The 14,712-nt window shown below is 37.7% G+C and overlaps 1 protein-coding gene across 2 annotated transcripts in view; it reads right to left on the bottom strand.

The window, feature by feature from the left end:
* Nucleotides 1-13,378, bottom strand: part of lpar2b (lysophosphatidic acid receptor 2b) — a 15,727-nt gene extending 2,349 nt beyond the window's left edge. The window contains exons 1-5 of one of the 2 annotated variants that reach the window (XM_076085321.1): nt 13,259-13,378; nt 11,094-11,309; nt 4,361-4,745; nt 2,053-2,547; nt 322-584 (exon numbers count right to left, since the gene is read on the bottom strand). In XM_076085321.1, the coding sequence (XP_075941436.1) occupies nt 322-584; nt 2,053-2,547; nt 4,361-4,616 (1,014 nt within the window). In that variant the 5' untranslated portion in view covers nt 4,617-4,745; nt 11,094-11,309; nt 13,259-13,378. Of the gene's footprint in view, nt 1-321; nt 585-2,052; nt 2,548-4,360; nt 4,746-11,093; nt 11,329-13,258 lie in introns of both variants that reach the window. The other variant, XM_076085319.1, reaches the window with a different exon arrangement.
* Between the last annotated feature and the right edge of the window lie 1,334 nt (nt 13,379-14,712).

Raw genomic sequence — 14,712 nt, forward strand, 5'->3', positions numbered from 1 at the left:
AAGGGTCGCTGTGAGAGAACCAGGACTGATTTACTCCAATAAGCAATTATTAATTGATCGATCAATTAGTAGTTTGATCTATAAAATGTCAGAAAGACGTCCTGAAACGTTTATTCAGAATATAAACTTTTAATAATTTGGACTTTTCAAACTGCAGAATAATTAGATTGTTAACGAATCAATTAATTAATGAAGCCGATTGTTTTCACAACTTCACATGATAATTAATAATAATAAGAGGAGGAAGATGAATTATTCCTTTCATCATTGACCGCGCTCCCCCCCGGTGCCGGCGGCCCCCCCGGTGCTGTCGCTCAGTACCTCTTGCTCCATGTTGGTGTTGAAGTGAACCCCCGAGCTGCTCTGGTCTCCGCGCCGCCGCCGGCACACGTAGCACAGGATCTCCTTGAAGGTCCTCCTCATGTCCTTGTCCCTGAAGGAGTAGATGATCGGGTTCACGAAGGAGTTGCACTCGGCCAGAACCAGGAAGTACTTCTCAAACTTCAGCACGCTGCAGCTTTCACAGCCCAGACCGTCCAGCAGCAGAATCACCAGACCGGGGGTCCAGCAGAGCACGAAGCAGCCTGGGGGGGGGGGGGGGGGGTTAGGACAGGGGAGGTTAGGACAGGTCTCTGTGAGTGTGAGAGAGAGAGAGCGAGTCACCGTGACATTGAACACAGCAGTCATGTTTCCTCTCTAAAAGGTGAACGAGGTTTTTTTCTCATTTTAAAAAAGAAAAGAAAACACAAAAAAAGGCAAAATAAACATAAAAAATATAAATATCTAATGTGATTAATCTCATTGTTATGGCAAAGTTCAATAATGAATTCAAAAGTAGTGTATTGCTCACTTATTTTAAAAGTACTGCTGTATGAACAAAAGGGCAATAACATTTGGTTCACGAGATGCAGGCAGCATGTTTTATACTTAATGTGAATATAATTCATACTTTGTTGGCGTCTTATTCTGAAAACCGGATGTTCGTCTGAAGAAACCGGATGTTGTCTCACGTTAATCTTTCCGCTAACTTTCAAAGTCCTTCGCTCGCTCCCGATCTGTGCCGTTTAAATGCGTTTACCGTGAATGTCAGCATATAGGTGCACTAACACCTCATCATAACTTCATCATAACTTCTTACATATCTTTCAACTTGAACTCTTACTCCTAATACTAACTTCTGCTAGCTGCTTCAGCTTCACAACATGTCACGCTAGCCCACTGACCAATCAGCTAGCAGCTCTGACACGTCAAAGAATACGCCCAACATGTCAAACTAAAGATCTGATTGGTTGAACACTATGACAATCAACAATATCGTCTCCATTCATTTAAACTGCACATGGATGCACTTGTGAGTCTGCAGGCCTCTGCCTCTGTTCTTACCTAGAGACACAGAGGTGAGATCTGATTGGATAAAAGCTCCACTTAAAACAAGCTGCACTGGAAGCAGAGCAACTGAGGAAGACAGGAGCTGTGCAATGAGAACATAAGATAATGGGAAAATATTATTATATATTATAATACATGTAGTGTATTTAAGAAACATTAAATTATAAAATAGATATAACTTTGTGATTCTGTTTAGACCAGCAGAGAAGGCCTTGCTGACCCTGATGACCCACCACTGGGACAAACGGATCTTTACTAGTTTAGAACCGGTTCCGTCCTGCAGGGGGCAGCAGAGAGAGAACTTGTGATGACGTTAGAACAGAGAGCTGAAGAATGTGAAGTCTGTACAATCATGTTTCATTATCACAACACTCACAATGGAATGCTCACATCCTCACACACACACACAAACAGTGTGTCATGCATTCTTCAGCTACATTCAAACAAAGTTTAACCCTCACACGTCCGTCTAAAGCGTGTCAGAACCTCACAGGCTGCTTCCTGTCAGAACACGCTCAGGGTTTTATTACTCGGATTCTCTGTTGCCGAGCAACGGCAGAAATAAGTGCAACATTATTAGAAAAGAGAAAAAGAGCAGAGGAGTGTGTGTGTGTGTGTGTGTGTGTGTGTGTGTGTGTGTGCGCACGCGCGTCTCCTCCTCACCCAGGATCATGGAGACGGTCTTCATCAGGTTGAACACCGTCTCTCTGTACCTCATCTGACTCGTGTGCTGAGACATCTGCTTGCTCTTGTGTCTGACGTAGAGGAAGATGCGGGTGTAGACGGCCACCATGATGGAGAAGGTCAGCAGGTTGAGGACGCCCCAGAACACCAGGTAGCTGCGGCTGTACAGCGGCGCCATGGTGGAGCAGTCGTTCAGGTCGCACAGGCAGTGCCAGCCCATGGTGGGCACCAGACCCATGAGGATGGCCACCAGCCAGATGACAATCATGATGACGAAGACGCGCCGGGTGCTCATCTTGCTGTGCAGCTGCATGTTGAAGATGGTTTGGTGGCGCTCCACGGCCACGGCCAGCAGGTTGAGGACGGAGGCCGTCAGGCTGGTGTCAATCAGACCCTGACGCACAAACCACCGGTACTTGCTCAGCTTGATGGTCCAGGGACCGGTGTGGAACATCAGGTGGAGGTAGGAGACACCTGCAGGAGGAAACAAACACGGCATCACTAACGTAGTGTAAATAAAGTTTTAACGTTAACCATCAGAGTGTAAATAAAGTTTTAACGTGAACCATCAGAGTGTAAATAAAGTTTTAACGTGAACCATCAGAGTGTAAATAAAGTTTTAACGTGAACCATCAGAGTGTAAATAAAGTTTTAACGTTAACCATCAGAGTGTAAATAAAGTTTTAACGTTAACCATCAGAGTGTAAATAAAGTTTTAACGTTAACCATCAGAGTGTAAATAAAGTTTTAACGTTAACCATCAGAGTGTAAATAAAGTTTTAACGTTAACCATCAGAGTGTAAATAAAGTTTTAACGTTAACCATCAGAGTGTAAATAAAGTGTTACTGACTCAGTAGAACATGTGTTTCTAGTCTCTGATCATGTTTCTTTATAAACAACCAATCAGTGTTTAAAGCAACAGGAGGAGAGCTAGTAACGTTAGCAGCATCGCTAACCAACAGGAGGAGAGCTAGTAACGTTAGCAGCACCGCTAACGGCTAACCAACAGGAGGAGAGCTAGTAACGTTAGCAGCACCGCTAACGGCTAACCAACAGGAGGAGAGCTAGTAACGTTAGCAGCACCGCGAACGGCTAACCAACAGAGGTTCACTTCAGTTACATTATGATGCCTTCAGGCTCTGCTCAGTGAACATGAGTACTGGCTGAAGGTACATTATAACGTTAGCATGATGTGTTCACATGTCATCTGTAAAATGTAGTTTTGGTGATAAACTAGAATAAATCCAGTAGTTTGAAGGAGATGTTTTCACATTAATATGAAATAGATATTAAAGATGACTTATGAGCTGTTTACCTTCATGCCCTCAGGTCACATGATGCCTTCATGACACATCGTAGATTTATTTACCGTCACTGTGCTGTTTCTCAACATCTCCATTGATCAATTATCCTTAAAAAAAAAAAAAAACCTGTTCGATCACATCTGTTGTCCAGATGTGACGCTACATGACTCATCGTGTGTGGTGACATGGATATAAAACGGGCGTATCAGTCAGTTCTATGAAAACCTCCGACAGGTTCTACAACTTTACATCGTTTAGTAATTTTAAAGTCACAGCGGGGAGCTATTACCTGGTCCTGAACCAGTCTCAGTGTAGTCCTGATCCTCTATCAGACCTCCATCAGTACAGAGACCATCAGAGAGAAGATGGTCTGTTTCTATAGAGTTATTCTTGATGCTCGTCATCGGAGCCACCGGGTCGGATTCTGGTGAAACCAGATGAAATCATGCAGGTTCACCAGAAACCCCTCCACCGCGGACAGACCCAGATCCTCCAGCAGAGACCCTCCTCCTCCTCCCAGGACTGGGGGGGGGGGGGGGGTGGGGGGGTGCAGACTGTCAGACCCTGCTGCAGTAGAATGACAGGTTTTCTAAAGGGAGTCTGGTGCTCAGAGACACTACCACTTTAGTCCACAGGGGGCGACAGAACCAACACAAAGTTAAAGTTCCTCAGAGTAACTTTAAATGATACCAATTAAAAACGATCGATTCACTTCAGCTGATTTAAATTGACACAAAATGATCAGTGAGCTTCCTTCAGCTGAATGAAAGAGCTTAAAACAGGCGTGAACATCCAGCTAGCATCAGCATCTGCAGCAGACGTCTGTAAATGAAACGTCACACTTTTTAAATCACCGTCTGAAAGACGCCCTGAAGTTGAGCTGAGCTTTGAGACTGAACTGGAGCAGAACTAAACCTGATCTAAAGGTCCCGGGTCTATCCGGATCTCACGCGCAGCACCAAATGTAGTGAAAGCGTCGTACCTGAGAAGAGGTCGGCCACAGCCAGGTTACCCAGCAGGTAATAGATGGGGAAGTGGAAGCGTCGGTTCTTTAAAATGGCGCCGATGACCAGGAGGTTGGAGAAGATGACGATGAAGCACACCGCCATGCCCAGAGTGACGATCACGTAGTCGCGGTCGCGCCACAAGATGCTGATGTTCTTGCCGCTCTTCTCGTAGAAGAACCTGACGGAGCGGTTGTAGTAGCATCCCACGGTGTCGTCGGTCTCCGTGTCCATGTTGAGGATCAGAGTGGCGCTGCAGACAGAAAGTAGAAGGAGACGGTCTAGGACACCATTCGGACTCTGTGGTGGGGAGGAGATCGGCACGCCATCAGAGGGATCCGGAGATCAGTCTGGATCTTCAATCTGTGGAAACATCGAGAGTCAGTTAAAGACATCAGATGACTTCCCTCTGATCAATAAACACATTTACTGGATTACAAACATTGTGAGAAGTGATGCAACAGATCATCAAACTCACGCTTCGGATCAAAAGGGAACTTCCAGAAATCCACGATCACGTTCTATTGCTGTCGATACTAATTGCGATCGTCGATGATCGTTACAGATCGTTTTCGTTGTTTTGTTAGCTGGTCTTCAAGGATCCATAAATAAAAACACTAAATTCATGTTTCAAAAATCCAAAAGTCTGTATTTTTGGTGATAAAAGAATCTTGTCATTAGTATTTTTAACGATGTGTTGTATTATTTGATAATTACGATTATTGTCAGAGGAAATATCACAGTTTTCACGATTATTAACCAGAATATCTCTAACAGGCGAAAACTAAACAACTAAAAAATGTTTTATCATCGACTATTTCCTTTTAGTCATCTATAGTAGTTATTTACATAAAAACACACATTTCAAATGATTAGGAAATAAAATACAGTATAAAGTATAATAATGTGCTTAGAGCTCGTGTTAGTAAGTTAAACAGCTCATAATTCATCTCCAATATCCATTTTATATTAACGTGAAAACATCTCCTTCAAACACCAAAACTACATCCAATTCTCATTTTTACTGAATGGAGCTTGAACGCACCACAATATAACTCAATGGAACCTCCGTACTACTTTGTACTTTAGAACAGCTGTTACCGTCAACGTTACTAATGTCGTATCGTGACTTAAGCATCGTGATAATACTGTATTGTGAACTAAGTATGGTGATAATATCGTATCTTCGGTATCTTAATAATATCGTATCTTTATATCGTATCTTCGGTATCTTAATAATATCGTATCTTTATATCGTATCTTCGGTATCTTAATAATATCGTATCTTTGGTATCTTAATAATATCGTATCTTTATATCGTATCTTTGGTATCTTAATAATATCGTATCTTCGGTATCTTAATAATATCGTATCTTCGGTATCTTAATAATATCGTATCTTCGGTATCTTAATAATATCGTATCTTCGGTATCTTAATAATATCGTATCTTCGGTATCTTAATAATATCGTATCTTCGGTATCTTAATAATATCGTATCTTCGGTATCTTAATAATATCGTATCTTCGGTATCTTAATATCGTATCTTTATATCGTATCTTCGGTATCTTAATAATATCGTATCTTTATATCGTATCTTCGGTATCTTAATAATATCGTATCTTAATAATATCGTATCTTTATATCGCATCTTCGGTATCTTAATAATATCGTATCTTCGGTATCTTAATAATATCGTATCTTTATATCGTATCTTCGGTATCTTAATAATATCGTATCTTTATATCGTATCTTCGGTATCTTAATAATATCGTATCTTCGGTATCTTAATAATATCGTATCTTCGGTATCTTAATAATATCGTATCTTTATATCGTATCTTCGGTATCTTAATAATATCGTATCTTTATATCGTATCTTCGGTATCTTAATAATATCGTATCTTCGGTATCTTAATAATATCGTATCTTCGGTATCTTAATAATATCGTATCTTCGGTATCTTAATAATATCGTATCTTCGGTATCTTAATATCGTATCTTTATATCGTATCTTCGGTATCTTAATAATATCGTATCTTTATATCGTATCTTCGGTATCTTAATAATATCGTATCTTAATAATATCGTATCTTTATATCGCATCTTCGGTATCTTAATAATATCGTATCTTCGGTATCTTAATAATATCGTATCTTTATATCGTATCTTCGGTATCTTAATAATATCGTATCTTTATATCGTATCTTCGGTATCTTAATAATATCGTATCTTCGGTATCTTAATAATATCGTATCTTCGGTATCTTAATAATATCGTATCTTTATATCGTATCTTCGGTATCTTAATAATATCGTATCTTTATATCGTATCTTCGGTATCTTAATAATATCGTATCTTTGGTATCTTAATAATATCGTATCTTTATATCGTATCTTTGGTATCTTAATAATATCGTATCTTTATATCGTATCTTCGGTATCTTAATAATATCATATCTTTGGTATCTTAATAATATCGTATCTTTGGTATCTTAATAATATCGTATCTTTGGTATCTTAATAATATCGTATCTTCGGTATCTTAATAATATCGTATCTTCGGTATCTTAATAATATCGTATCTTTATATCGTATCTTCGGTATCTTAATAATATCGTATCTTCGGTATCTTAATAATATCGTATCTTTGGTATCTTAATAATATCGTATCTTTATATCGTATCTTTGGTATCTTAATAATATCGTATCTTTATATCGTATCTTCGGTATCTTAATAATATCATATCTTTGGTATCTTAATAATATCGTATCTTTGGTATCTTAATAATATCGTATCTTCGGTATCTTAATAATATCGTATCTTTATATCGTATCTTCGGTATCTTAATAATATCGTATCTTTATATCGTATCTTCGGTATCTTAATAATATCGTATCTTTGGTATCTTAATAATATCGTATCTTTATATCGTATCTTCGGTATCTTAATAATATCGTATCTTTGGTATCTTAATAATATCGTATCTTTATATCGTATCTTCGGTATCTTAATAATATCGTATCTTTGGTATCTTAATAATATCGTATCTTTGGTATCTTAATAATATCGTATCTTTGGTATCTTAATAATATCGTATCTTTGGTATCTTAATAATATTGTATCTTTGGTATCTTAATAATATCGTATCTTTGGTATCTTAATAATATCGTATCTTTATATCGTATCTTCGGTATCTTAATAATATCGTATCTTCGGTATCTTAATAATATCGTATCTTTGGTATCTTAATAATATCGTATCTTTGGTATCTTAATAATATCGTATCTTTGGTATCTTAATAATATCGTATCTTCGGTATCTTAATAATATCGTATCTTCGGTATCTTAATAATATCGTATCTTTATATCGTATCTTCGGTATCTTAATAATATCGTATCTTTATATCGTATCTTTGGTATCTTAATAATATCGTATCTTTGGTATCTTAATAATATCGTATCTTTATATCGTATCTTTGGTATCTTAATAATATCGTATCTTTATATCGTATCTTCGGTATCGTGGGGCCTCAGTGACCCCCCCGTCTCTACTTTATTCATCATCGTGAAACATATTTCAGGACTTCAGTGTTCGTCTCTGACTTGCTTCTGTAGAATCTTTTCATTTCATCCACCGTTAGTAAAACATGTCTGTGCAGAGAGGAGCAACACGTCCCAACAGGACATTGAAGCGTGACGTCACCATCAGAGCTCAGCCTTCACTTCAACCGCCGTGGTGCGTTCAGGGACACACCGCTCCCTCACTCTTCCTCCTGTTCTCCTGAGAGAAACAGCACGTTCAATGGAAACAGAGGAGACGCACCTCACTATTATACAATCAGCTATGTGGAGGTGTGTGTGTGTGTGTGTGTCTATGTCACACACACACACAGTGTGTGTGTGTGTCTATGTCACACACACACACAGTGTGTGTGTGTGTCTATGTCACACACACACACAGTGTGTGTCTATGTCACACACACACACAGTGTGTGTCTATGTCACACACACACACAGTGTGTGTCTATGTCACACACACACACAGTGTGTGTGTGTGTGTGTGGTGAGCAGAGAGGAAGCGAGTCATCGTGTACGTTAATATTTCATCACGTATTGAAACATGAAAACAGGTTTTAGATGCTTTATAGAGATAATCATCGACATCCAGACATGAAGAACGTTTGAAATGAAATATTAAACAATGTGTTCATCGTTTTAATGCTGAATCTTTAACACGAGCTTCTGATTTAAATAAAACATTCATAACTAATCCAGATAGAAATGAAGAGTTCTTCCTCACAACTGTGACGACACTGGTTTTACTTTCATTCAATGGAAAAATTAATTGTATGTTCATAAATTATGAGCAATAAATCAAAAAAGAAGATATTATTTTAAGTGTGTGTAGGCCTATTATTTACATATATATATACATACATACATACATACACACACACGTGTGTATGTATGTATATCGTGTGAACCAAACATCTCACGGCTCAACTTGAGAGCATGAAGACGTTTGAAGAACATCTGGAGGTCTTCATGTCACCAGTACTCATTCTGAGAACTCTTCTGTGCTCTCACACTCCCGAAAGCAGACGTGCATGTGTGCGTGTGTGTGTGTGTGTGTGTGTGTGTGTGTGTGTGTGTGTGCGCGCGTCTGCAGCTTCATTGCTCTGCAAACAAAGGAAGTGAAAACCAGCAAAGGACCAGAAGCTCAGAGCTGGAAACTACCGACGACGTCAGAGACCAAAGTGTTCCTCTGGTGAGCTGCTGGAGACCAGAACAGAGCGAAAGGAACTAGAACACAGTCAGTGGTTCCTGTTCCACCTCAGAACTAGTGAAGGACTGAGCTGCAGCTCGTATGGAGCTTCATCACAACTCATTTATATTATATTTAGCTTACAGACGTGATAACGACGGCTGGAGGCGGAGTCTGTGATTCTAGTGAAATAAATCTCGTGCTGATGAAAAGGTTTGTTGTTCAAACAGAATATTGTAAGTTGTGCAGATGATCATAACGTGCGTTATACTACACGTGTGTGTGTGTGAGATCATGAATACACAGAAGAAGCTCATAGATTCACGAGGTAGAGAGAGAGGAACGACTCTTCCTTCATCTCGTCGGCTGACTTCTTGAGAACGGTTCTTTACATTTGGTTCTGAAGGTGAACTCATTGTTCTGCGTGAGGACCGTTAAAGACATCGTCTTCAGTCATTCATGTGTCAGTCGAGCTTCTCCCTCCAAAAGACTCGGAGACGACTTGTTTGTTTTGTTTTGTCCACAACTGAAAGATTTTCACTTTACTGTCAAGAAATTAGAAAATATTCACTTTTAATAAGCGGATTATTGTAAATAGTTGGTGATTAATTTGATGAAAACAAAGACGTGGAGACGAGCTGAAGACTCAACAATGAGCTCCTTCACGATGACGTCATAATGAAGTGAACAGGTTATCAATATTAGACAGAGGTGCACGTTCTGGTATCTGAACCGTGCTCACGCTGCTAGCTCACGCTGCTAGCTCACGCTGACGTCCGGTCTCTACTGAGCATGTGCAGCTCTCCACACAGGTGAGGCAGAAGAAAAGAGGCGTCGCCCTCGTCGAGCTCCTTCTGCACATGCTCAGTAGGGACCTGGTAGCTAGCGTTGTTGTTGTCGTCGATGAGCTAATAAATGAGACGATTGATATTTTCCTCAACGTTACAAAATATCTCCGTTCACACAAGAAGGTAAAAAAACAAAACGACAAAAAGTCAACGATGCGTCAAACACCAGAGAAGAAGAAGCTTGTTAACAAACAGTAAATGATCTTAAAGATGATTATTCATCAGTGACCTGAATGTGACTCACAGGTTACTGCACCACGTGGTCCTCTAGGTTTACACTCAACACAACAGCTGAACTATTATCTGAACTGTACTTTCAACATTTCTTTTTATGACAATTATCCACAAAGCCTGCAGCTTTTGTCACTGCAGCATCTCTCTGGGCTTCTGGAAGAACATCTCCAGAACCTCTCGATGTGGGAAGTCAGAACCGTCTGAACCATTGATTGAGATCCGCATGCGGGCTGAGGCTGGTCTCTGTGCAGCCCGCTTAAAAACACACATGCTGTGTCTGCTGTCAGCTGGTGGACGACGTATTTTCCGACGCGCGCTCTCTGTCCGCTGGTGGGAGTGTGTGTGTGTGTGCGTGTGTGCGCGTGTGAGATACAGAGAGCAGAGGAGAATCTAAACGTGCCACATGTGTAATGAGACTTTTTCTATATTTTATACAAGAAAAACAGATTTCATTTAACAAAAGAATCAAAACTATTAAAGAGTCTAAAAGTGATTTAAATCAAACAAACCCGGAGCTGATGATGAAGATGATGATGAAGAAGAAGAATCTCTAAATATTCTAATTTAAGAATTCATCGATTTGCAGATTAGAAGCAGATTCTGTTTTATGATGTTTTTAGGAGAATAACGTGAATATATTTTGTGTATTTCTACACTTGAAGTATTTAAAGTATTTAAAGTACTCGGTGAACACGGTGCCGGAGGACATCAGGTAACTAACACACTCACCACACCTGAGCAGCACGAGACACACTTCGAACCTCAAACGCCTCATGTGGACTGGAGACAGACCGGGTCTAGAGGAGACCCGGACTACAGAGACGGTTCACTCACTATTACACCAAAGAACAATATGAACTCACCTTTTCTTTGGGCGTCCGTGAAGGTGTCTCCAGTAAGTCCGGGTCCTGGTTCGAGAACCAACAGACCTGAAGACCGTCCAGGTTGATCAGAACGAAGGGTTTATTGGCTCCGGTTCTGTCGGGGCTCGGTTCCTCCGGTTCCTCTCTGTCTGTTCGTCCTCCTCGGTGCTGGAGACTCCGTCACCTGCTTCCGGTCTACTTTGGGCGGGTTGTTACCTGAGCGGAGTGATCTGAGCTGTGAGAGAAGAAAAAGGTGCGGCTCGATCCTCCGCCGCTGTGTCACTGAGAGGAGGAGGAGGAGCCTACAGGGGCAGCTCCTCCTCCTCCTCCTCCTCCTCCTCCTCTTCTTCTTCTTCCTCCTCTTTCTCTTCCTCTTCCTCCATTAAAGAGCGACAACATTAAAAAACATCTCTCATGTCGCTGCATCAATAATAATAATTAAACATAATAATAAAATATAATAATAATAAAATATAATAATACAATATAATAATACTACTAATAATACATTTAATAATAATACAATATAATAATAATAAAATATAATAATACAATATAACAATACTAATACATTTAATAATAATAAAATATAATAATGATAAAAATATAATAATAAAATATAATAACAATAATAAAATATAATAAAATAATAATAAAATATAATAATAATAAAATATAATAATAATAATAAAATGTAATAATAATAAAATATAATAATAATAATAAATATAATAATAATAAAATATAATAATAATAATAAATATAATAATAATAAAATATAATAATAATAATAAATATAATAATAATAAAATATAATAATAAAATATAATAATAATAATAAATATAATAATAAAATATAATAATAATGATACAATATAATAAAATATAATAATAATAATAATAAAATATAATAATAAAATATGATAAAATATAATAATAAAATGTAATAATAATATATAATAAAATATAATAATAATAATAAAATATAATAATGTGTAATAATACAACTAAAGAGCTCATTATTTTCACAGTGAATAAAAAGAGTTTCATTAAATATTACAACAGAAGAATAAAAAACTATAGAATAAGAATATAAACATATTTGATCAACAGAATAACAATTATTAAATGTAGAAGAAGTAAAACTGACACCAGTGTAGAATAGAACAGAATAAGAGTAAATAAATGAAGTAAAAAAATCAACTAAAATAGAAAAAGCAAACAAGAAAAGATGAAATACAAGAGTAAAATATAGTGTATAAGAAGTTATACTAAAACTACAATACAGAAGTAATATTGAGTACTTTTAGACTACAACTCAATAACTAATTATATATATATATATATATAAATATATAATATTATATATTTATGTAAATAGGAAGAAGATGAAGATTAGATTTTTAAAATCCTTTTATTGATCCAGGAGACACCAGATCTCTGTCACGTCATCAATTAAAAAAAACAAATACATAAACAAACAACTCATCCAACGTCCAACGTAGAAGGAAAAGAAGAAGGAAACAGTAGTAGAAGGAGGAAGTAGTAGAAGTAGAGGTGGTAGTAATAGTCGTAGAAGATGGAAGTAGTAGAAGTAGAGGTAGTAGAAGGAGAAGGAGAAGAAGGAAATAGTAGAAGGAAGTAGTAGTCGTAGAAGAAGGAAGTAGTAGAAGATGAAGTAGAGGTAGTAGAAGGAGAAGTAGAAGGAAAAGAAGAAGGAAATAGTAGAAGGAAGTAGTAGAAGAAGATGAAGTAGAGGTAGTAGGAGAAGAAGGAAGTAGAGGTAGTAGAAGAAGTAGAATAAGGAAAAGAAGAAGGAAATAGTAGTAGAAGAAGATGAAGTAGAGGTAGTAGGAGAAGAGGGAAGTAGAGGTAGTAGAAGTTGGAAAATAAGGAGGAAGTATTAGGAGGAAGTAGAAGGAAAATAAGAAGGAAGTAGTAGAAGTAGAAGAGGGAGAAGAAGAAGAGCTCTGTTACTAAACATACAACAGGAAGCTCTATTTGATCAGAGGAAGGAGGAAAAGGAAGTGTGGATGGAAACAACAGGAAGAGGAGCCTGTTGTTTCCTTTAGTCATTAAAGGAGGAGGCGAGAACATTTAGGCTCCGCCTCCAGTAACAGGAAGTGTGTTTGTGTCACGCTCATCTGGGGCTTTGTGTAACTCACATGTGCAGATGTTTAACCTCATCTGGTGTCGATTTCCTGGAGAGTCTTGATGTCCCAATGATCCCACTCTTAATGGCATTAACGGGAAGAGAGCAGGAGTTCTGACACACACACACACTCTCTCTCAGACACACACACACTCTCAGACACAGAGAGAGAGAGAGAGAGAGAGAGAGAGAGAGAGAGAGAGAGAGAGAGAGAGAGAGAGAGAGAGAGAGAGAGAGAGAGAGATTTTATCGCTTTCAGCTCATTAAATTACATTTATTCATATAAACTAAATGTCACAGATCTGCTTCAGAGAGTTTCACAATCTAAACAGACGACATCCTCCGACCTTCACATCCAAACAGGAAAAAACTCCCCAAATAAAGAAGCTTTAACAAGAAGAAAACAGGAAGAAACGAAGAGACAAACAGAAGATTCCTCCATCAGGACGTCATGTTGTCACAATAAACATCATGTTGTCACAACACTTCTGATAGAAATGATTCATTGAATATATATTAATTATATATCCTCTTCATCCTCTTCCTCACACTGATCACTTTTTCTTGTTTACATGTAAATAAACTACTCAGACTTTTATTTATGAATCTTTATACATATTTTATTCACTCAAGTGTTTTGTTTGACAGAATTCTGTAAAATGTAGATAACGTAACTTAAGTTGTTTACTTATATTTAGTTGTATCAACTTAATTTTGTTAAGTTATTGTAAAGATGAAGTTATTTGTTCTAAGACTTCTTGTTTCACTGAATTATTTTATTATTCCTGTGAAAAACTTTGACTTCGTTTTAAAAAGTACAAATAACGCTTTTAATATTATGATCAATACTACTATTATTAATAATTATTATTATTTTTATTGTCATAAATTATCATTTTCGATATTATTATCATCATTATTTTTACTATCATAATTATAATTTAACAAACTTGAAGTCTACGTTTAATTACAATCAACCTGCTTTCACCAACAAGTAGATCACTGCACTGAGTACTTCTCTTTAGAAGTACTCAGTGTACTCTGTGTAGCCCCCCCCCCGGTTGAAACCAGAACTCTGACACAAAACACAAAAAGTATTTATTTTTTAAATATTATTTTAATACTTTTCTTAAAAAACCATGTTGTCCATAAAGTGAAGTATCGACTCACCGACAGCTTGTTCTGCTCAAATTAATCAAAGAAGAGAAAAGAAATAAACTGAATGAAACATTCAAAATAAAATAAACGCTCACAGATCTCTGAGACGACCTACGAAGAAAGAAACGGTAAAACCTTCAACGGCACACGACGAAGACGAGACGGAGACGAGAACTAAAGAGACGAAGACGAGAACTAAAGAGACGGAGACGAGAAGCAAAGAGACGGAGACGAGAAGCAAAGAGACGGAGACGAGAAGCAAAGAGACGGTGACGAGAAGCAAAGAGACGGAGACGAGAAGCAAAGAGA

Source organism: Anarhichas minor, unplaced genomic scaffold (assembly GCF_050575085.1).
Source record: "Anarhichas minor isolate MPS153535 unplaced genomic scaffold, ASM5057508v1 ptg000149l, whole genome shotgun sequence".
NCBI lineage: Eukaryota > Metazoa > Chordata > Actinopteri > Perciformes > Anarhichadidae > Anarhichas > Anarhichas minor.